General features: G+C 49.9%; 1 protein-coding gene across 1 annotated transcript in view; it reads left to right on the forward strand.

The window, feature by feature from the left end:
* The window catches only part of LOC118339672 (TSC22 domain family protein 1-like), a 16,867-nt gene that overhangs the window by 7,824 nt on the left and 897 nt on the right, over positions 1 to 8,146 (forward strand). Inside the window, 1 exon segment of the mRNA XM_035677372.1 lies at positions 7,762 to 7,813. Coding sequence (XP_035533265.1) covers positions 7,762 to 7,813 — 52 coding nt within the window.

Consider the following 8,146-nt stretch of genomic DNA (forward strand, 5'->3'; position numbering starts at 1 on the left):
ACACACACACACACACGCAAGCTCATGTCTCCCAACTGCTTCAGGACAAGTGATGCAGAAGAAGGCGGGCGAATCGCAGAGCAGCATACCAACTAATGAAAAAGAGGGATGAAAGCAAGAGAGAAAGGGAGCAGGGAAACATTATTTAAGGGATATTAAAAGCCAAGCTAATATTTTAGAGTTTGACATAATCCAAAAAAGGTTTTGATGCACTGTTTTGTCGAGAAATGAGCCGATGGCTTCCAGTTGTGTTGTGGTTTTTGTGGAGATTACTTTTACAGTGCTGTTGTGTTCCCAGTCACTTTCCCTAATTGCTCAAACCCTTGAATATCTCCACATCTGACGTACAGTCGTGGCAGAGTTGGATCCTTTTCAGGATCACACACTGCAGCCTGAGCGACGGCTTCACTCGAACCCGCACAATAAAGTGAGGCGGAAGCGTTACTTACACTCAGCTGGATGCTTTTGTGAGAGAAGACGTGGGTGAAGGGAGGGCTGTGGTAAAAGGGGATGCCTTCTATATGTACAGAAAATACACAAGAAGGCATTTAGGTGGCTTTTCTAGAACATCTAACCACTGGAGCTTAAAAATATCTCCTCTGCTTGTTGTGACGAGCCTCTTTCTTTTACCCGCCCTTATTCTCGATGTGTGGATTTTAAAAACATTTCTGAGATACTGGCGCACACTCTTAAGATTTGGAACAAGCTTCTTGTTTGAATTTGAATGTAAGCCGACTCAGTTAAGCTGCCCCGGTTTCTTTCTTTTTTTATTGCAAAGATTAAAAAATATTGCCCGAGGTTTTAGTGTTCGGTACAGAATTAAACATTTCTTCAACCCAGTTTTGAAAAAAGATAGGTGTCACTTTTCTCAAGTATAGTTTGCAATGAAACTTTATATTTTTACCTATTACCATCTGTTGTTTTTATACCTACACATCCTCCCTTATGTAAGCTCCACTGGGTGTGGCACTGGCAACTATTAAAGTCTAATAGCTTGGTGGAATAAGGAAGATTTTAAGTTTTAAAGTGACTTAATTAATCTCTCTGCTAGTGTACTTGTTGTTCCCCAGTTTCTACGTCTCCTATACGTTAAGCTCCAACATAATGATTAGGTAATATATGGGTCAAGCCTTTGCGCATGCCACATACACAACCTTTAGATAGACGTGGATACATAATGAATGAAAGCAGTCCCCATCTGTGATGTCTTATGTGTCTCGCCATTGGCTGAGCGCAGTCTGCAGCGCCGCCAGCGATTGGCCGAAAGTAATCCGTCTCCACATCAGCGAGCGCTTCCCTCAGACGAGCCTTTTGTTCCAAGTGGGCATGCGTACACTGACCCCGAATGTAGTACACAATGTACAGATATAGGAGGATGTGGAGAGCTTTTTGTTTTTAAATGAGGGACAGACGTTAGGAGTTCACAAAATAAAGTTTTTAGAGACATTTTATTGGTTTTTTTTATCTCCCGTTAGTCCGAACTTCTGCGCCCACAATGCTCTTGTTTCTGACCCTCGACACGTACAGTGAAGGGAAGAAAAGACGGCGTGACTTTCGCCTAATGAGGTTAATAATTTCACTGCGTGCACTGAGCTGATTCCCACCGACAAACTCCCCTCGCCGCCATTTTGTGGTCCACACAACTGCTCGCTATCACCCAGGGGTTGCCTCTTCCCTTTGTTCTCCGCGGTTCTTCTACTCAAAAGGTCGACGCTGGTTATTTTCCTGCAGAGATTCAGTGTTTTGAGTTATTTCCCCCCCCCCACCCCGATGTGCCGTGTAGCTAGCCGTCTTGTTTTGATCGTCTTTGTTCAGACTGTTTGGTGAACTGTGCGCGAGTCTTTATTGCCAGCGTGGAGGTACACGTGAGCCGCGCTCCAGTGGAGGGACCATGCTGTGAAGAGTGTGTGCGTCCAGTGTGCATCCACTGATGAGGAGTGACAAGGCGGCTGAAGACACGCCTGGTGCAACATACACTTTCTCCTTGAGAATCAGGATGGGTCTGGTCTTCACCATCACAGAGAAGGTGTTGAGGAACACAAACGGGAAAGACGGAGCAAAGAGGGCTGGGGGTGTTGTGCAAAGGTAGCTCATGTCAGGTTGGACGGATTCGCCCGTTAATCGCTCTGCGGGACGGTGTACGTCAACAACAGAAGGGAGGAGCGGCGCGCGCGTGGCGCCGGGGCGCTGTCCGTGACTCCGTTATGCTCGGCGGGGGGTGCCCGGGGGGCGCGTGACGTCGCAGCCCACCTCGCTGTCTCCCGCCTCGCCAGGGCACACCAAGGGGTCATCTGAGAATCGTATAGTGGATCTCAGGCTGGGAGGGGGCAGCAGGGGGAGTGCGAACGCCTCACTCCTCGGCGCGCATCCACTCCGGCCGGCCCAGCCTTCCATGGCGCGCGGTCCCACACAGGCTCCATCGCTGGTCTGCCAGCTGTTGGTCCCCCGTACTGTGAAGCTCCAAGCAGCTGCAGGAGCGAGTGAGGGTTGGGGGCAGGAAGCGCCAGCCCGGGTCGCCAGGGGCCGGCGGACGAGAGGGGAGGGCTCGCGCGGCAGTCGGCCGGCTGCGTGGGTGTGCGTGTGGTGTTGTGGTCGGGGAGCGGAGGCGGGGGGCGCCGCGGCGGCGCGTGGTGGTGTTTAGACCCTGGAGAGTCAGGGATGAGAGGAGGAGAGTCTGTGCCGTTGGGCAGGCGAGCGGAGAGCAGGGCAGGGAGGACGCATGCGCTTAACTCTTACTGCTGCGGGACGGAGAAGCCATCTGAAGAGGGGCCCGGCGGCGCCGGCGCGCCCGGCGCGGGCGGTGCAGACGAGGCTGGCAGGTCGGCGGCGCCACGGGCCTGGCGGGGGCGCTGCGCGGGGAGGGCCGCTGCGGCCCGCGGCGGGGGCGGCGCGGGGGTGAAGGCGCGGCGGGGGCCGCCGGTCGGTCGGCCGGCAGCGGCCGCTTTGTTATTGGTGTGTGGGCGTTCAGTTCATTTAGTGGGTCGAGGATCATCTCACAGGCAGCTCGCGGCGGGCGGCCCGGGCGCCGGGGGCGCCGGGGCGGCGCTGCAGGTCTGAGGAACGGCGTGACCTGGTTAAGCATGGGGTGGTGCACCACGGCTGAGTGCCGCCTGGCCTGCAGACGCGAAGCGCCGAAAGGCTCCTCAGGCTGGCCAAGAGCGGGCCCGAGCCGAGCCGCGAGGCCACCGCGAGGGCGGCGGGCGGCCGCAGCGGGGGTACGGTAGCAGGGAGTGAGACCACGGATGTCTGCGCCTACAGCATGCATCGTTGTTCACGCTCATGATGTGTGGTGAGTATAAAGAGAACGTCCATTCACGCGTAGACGTCGGTGCGAGAGAAGGGACTGTTTTTTAATTTGCTGTTTCAGGTTTTGCCCCTCCAAGATCTGCAAGACTGCCTCAGATCACGCAGGTGTTCCGAGTTCCGGCACATGTTCCGATCCGGTTGGTTGTCCATATTTGCTCTCCTGCTGTGCTGGAGTTCACTCCAGCCCGACTTCTATCTCTTAATGACCCCAAAGTAATGGACAGCTGTGTGTGCACCAGTTTGAACAACAGTATCCTTACTCTGTCTGTTGCTTCCTCTTAGAGTGTTAAGTATTCTGTCGTGAAACGATTTTTTTTTTCGCCTCGGAGCGTTATGAACGTCGGGGGGTCGTCCAATTTTACCTTTAACGTGCGTACACAGACAAAGAGAGAGACGTAGAACACGAGAACGAGTATTTTGCCGGAGTTCTCTGAAAACCACTCGCCGCAACGGTTAGATAGACACGAGCTGGGGCCTAGGACAGTGAGGAACGACAGATGCGATGAGGGTCTGAGGTTTGTGTGTGCCGTCCCTCAGATGAGTTGCCTGTGGTGTGTGTGGTCAAAAGTAGCTCATCCCATTGGACGGATCGCCGTAATCTCTGCCGACAGTTTACGTAACAACAGAAGGAGGAGGTGTCGTGACTCCTTATGCGGTGACGTCGCAGCCCACCCTCCCTGTCTCCCCCTCGCCACACACCCAATCATCTGAGAATCTATACGTGATTCAGGCTGAGCGAGGGGCAGCCAGGAGTGCGAACGCGCCTCACTCCCACTCCCACTCCCACTCCCACGTCATCCCGGTCCCCACACAGCTCCTCCTGGTCAATCCACTGTGCGTCCCCCTATGTGAAGCTCCAGCCAGCTGCAGGGAGCAGGAGGTTGGGCCAAAGGCGCAGGTCCAGGGGAGCGACTGAGCGAGGGCGTGCAGTGGTGTGTTTGCTTTGGGTGGTGTTCTGGGGGCGGGGGTGGACGTGTGTTTTACCCCCTGAGAGCATCAATCGAGAGAGAAGAGGGTCTCGTCCTGTGGCAGGGAGGGAGCAGCGGCAGGACGCCGATGCGCTTGCTAAAAGCTACTCTTCTGGGAGCTGGAGATGCATCTGAAGATCGGAACGATGTCTGTAGTGTCTGTCACGTTGGGTGGTGGGGGGAGGGGGGTCGGCGGCGGCGTAACGGGGTCGGGTCGCCTGCATCCGCTTTTTATTGTTGTGGCGTTCAGTTCATTGTATTTTCGAATATTCAAGCAGGGCCTGCAGGTTTGAAACTTACTTTAACATTTAACACCTGAGTGCCGCCTCTACCTGCAACGAAGCGCCAAGGCTCCTCAGCCTGTTCAAACCCCCCCGACTCAGATGCCCCGAAGGGCTATACATGTGAGTGAGGACACGATGTTCTGGCGTCTGCACATGCATGTTGTTACGCTCGAGTGTGTGTGAGTATAAAAGAACGTCCATTCACCGTAACGTGGTGAGAGAAGGGACTGTTTTTTAATTTGCTTTCAGGTTTTCCCTCCAATCTCCAAACTGCCTCAGATCACCATGTTCCAGTTCCTCAATTGATCCAGTTTGTCCATATTTGCTTCCCTTTGTTCAGTTATCATCCCACTTCAGTCTCTTAAACCCCCAATAAACCAGTGTGTATGCAGCCAGTTTGAACACAGTTACCTACTTCTGTTTGTGCCCTTCCTCTAGAGTGTTTAATATTTGTCTGAAACATTATTTTTTTTTTCGCCTCAGCGTGTATGAATCGGGTCTCAATTTTATTTTAACGGTGCGTACACAGACAAAAGGAGAAGTAACACAAACGATATTTTCCAGTTCTCTAAAACCACTCGCACGCCAACGTTAATGACACAGCTGGAGGAAGTGAAATACACAGATATGAGCCGGTTGAGGCTTTTTGTCTCCTCCTCAGACAGGTTTCCTCTGACTGAACTTGGTACCACAACTCTGGTGAATCCAACAGCTGAAAGGTGCTTAAAGCAGAACAGGTGAAAGGAGATCTCGGCGCCGCCGCTCAAAGCTTTTAGGCCGTTGTTGACGCGCTCACACGTGTGCGGTCGAAGTCAAAGAAAGGTGTGAATGAGAAGAAACTCGTATGTAATTAAAACGCCTCGGAGGTATAAAAACAAAACCACACCCTGATTTGTTGCGTGAACTAAATGTGCTTCCTTTTGTGTGTGTGTGTGTGTGTAATTTAACTGTTGAGTAGTTTAAGTGAAATATTGATCGGATTAGCCATGAGTGGATCAATAAGAACCACAGTACTGCCTTTGTGTCCCGTAGTGATGGATTCAGTTGTGCTTCATTAATCTGTAATCCACAATACCAACACAAGAGACCTACGGTTTTATTAAATTAGAGACACAACTAACTATTATTTGTTTAATCCAGAGTCATGAGAGCTCTTGATGTCTGACCAGCAGTCCAAAGACTCAAAGATATCCAGTTTGTGGTCATAAAAGAACCAAATATTCACATTTTAGATGCTGGAAATAATAATTTATCTGTCAATCGACTAAAGGCCTCCACTCAGACAAAGCTTGTGTACTTTGATCAATTCCTGGATGCCTGTGTGATCATGATAATGTTATTTGATCCTGTAGATACTCAACAGTTGAGCCAAGATAGCGTTATATTTCTGTTTGAGACACTAAATACACAAACGAGGTCCGTCCTAAGGCATTTATTAGATTATTACTCTGGGAAACTGTAAATTATCCCTTAAACTACTGTAGTTAACCAAATCACACATTTGATAATTAATGTAATATATCCCCTGAAACTGTTTTCGCTTAAAAAGGCCCGCCTCAAAAATGTAGAAAACCTTTGAATTAATAAATTAGTTGATTGATAATCAATGAATCATTTCAGCTTCCTGTGAGGATTTGCGGTTTTAAAATTGGCGATGAGTGTGTTTAATTACCGACATTTTATAGACAGATAGAAGATAAATGCTTAATACAAAAAATAAAACAACAGACCAACATCACAGTTTATATTTTATTAAACTACAACTGCTAATAAATCTAATTTAACTCTCTTACGATGCTGAAAATGTTACTTTGGTTGTCTCAGATGTTGGAAAATGACACTTGGAGAGTAAAACTTTATCCGACAAGTAATTCATCAACAGAAAACGACTCTTAACAAATAATTCATCATCAAACTCGTCGGCTGTTAACATCCTCTTGATTGACTCACGGTTTCAACTCCACAGAGGACTCACACATCTCAGAGAATAATAAGCCTCCTCGCTAACAGAGCGGAGGGGTGGCCCTGATTTAATGTACAGAACAGCGTGTTCCCATTTCATGAGTCAAACTAAATATCTAAAGAGGACAAAGGAGCTTATCTTCCACTGCTTTTCCTCCCTCCTCCGTTCACAAACACTCCCCAGACTTCCAGTGTCAGTGTTGGACAGTGCTGAGGTCAGATTATGTCAAATTACACGAGAGTCTTGACCCCCCCCTTGTGTTTAATAACCGATAGGTGGAGACATTGCTCCACACAACAACCAGGCGAGGTTTCCCATCCATCACCCTGCAGACACACAGCAGAGGAGAAACAACAAAAACACATGATTTAAAGCAAAATATCTCCTTTCACCTGCCGCCTTGAAGCCTAAGCGGTGTCTGCGTCTGCGGGCTTTTATACAGGGACAGTGCAGCTGCATGAATTATGACCATGAGCAAACCCTCTCCTCCAATCGGCGCAAGCATTATGCAAACGAGGCGCAGCGCTCGGCCAATCAGGAGGCTGCTGGCGTTGTTTTCCCCCTGCGCTCATTACCCGGAGAGAGAGAGAGAGAGGGAGACGCGGGTTTTAGCGGAGCCGCAGCTTCAGTCCATTGTGTGCTCTGCTCCGGCTGCGGTCGCCCCAAGAGGAGAGCAAGACCCCCGACGTCCTGCCCTCAATAATGCGCTGTTTTTCTACTTTTCTACCGCTGGGTTTCCAGTCTGTGCAGCCGGAGAACCGCCTCTGGAGGTGTTAATGCGCCGGGGTAGCATGAACTCCCAGTGTTACACAGTGGCGATGGATCTTGGCGTTTGTCAGCTGAGGAATTTCTCCATATCGTTTCTGTCCTCCGTGCTGGGGAAGGAGAGTGCAGCAGTCAGGGTCGACAATAGGTAAATGTACTGCGCATTGTGTGACAACGAGGCGACACGGAGCCGACATGTCACCTCGTTGGTCCCCCGCCTGATGCCTCCACCTCCATTCCCTTTGTCGAAATAATATTGTGAATTCATGCTTATTTGTTCTTCCCCTCATGACAGCTTCGTCGTTTTACACCTCGGGGTTATTTATGTTGGATTTGGCAGCTTTTAAACCCGCCTCACCCTTTTTTAAAAAAAATAAAAAAACAACCTTTAATGCGGTCAGGTTGTAGTGAAATACAGCCTGCGGCACTGAGGCTTTAATAACTCACCAATAACACTGTTCTCTGTGTCTTTCAGCTCCTCTGGTGCCAGTGTGGTGGCCATAGACAACAAGATTGAACAAGCCATGGTAAGAACCCGTTTTAATCAGCTCTAATGCGGCTGTGTGTCTCACGGATGTGTTATATAAGCCAAACACCCTTTTTTTAATGCTTTTTAATAGCCTGTTAAAGATAATTCAAGTTTGTATTCAAAGGGACTCTCAGGGTACCGAGAGGAGACTAAAAGCTGGAGCAATGAATGAATGAATGAATGTAATCCAGATGTGAGTTTTATTATAGTTGAAGCTGCACGTTTTCTGCTTTAAGTGCACCTGCTGTTTGAATCATCCGGACAGATAACCTCCGGCTTGTTGGCAACTTGATGTGGGCTAGGCTAAGGTTCACACGCTATCCCCCCTCCC

The sequence above is a fragment of the Morone saxatilis genome, unplaced genomic scaffold (assembly GCF_004916995.1).
Source record: "Morone saxatilis isolate NCDOM2014 unplaced genomic scaffold, NCSU_SB_2.0 Contig6, whole genome shotgun sequence".
In the NCBI taxonomy this organism is placed as follows: domain Eukaryota; kingdom Metazoa; phylum Chordata; class Actinopteri; family Moronidae; genus Morone; species Morone saxatilis.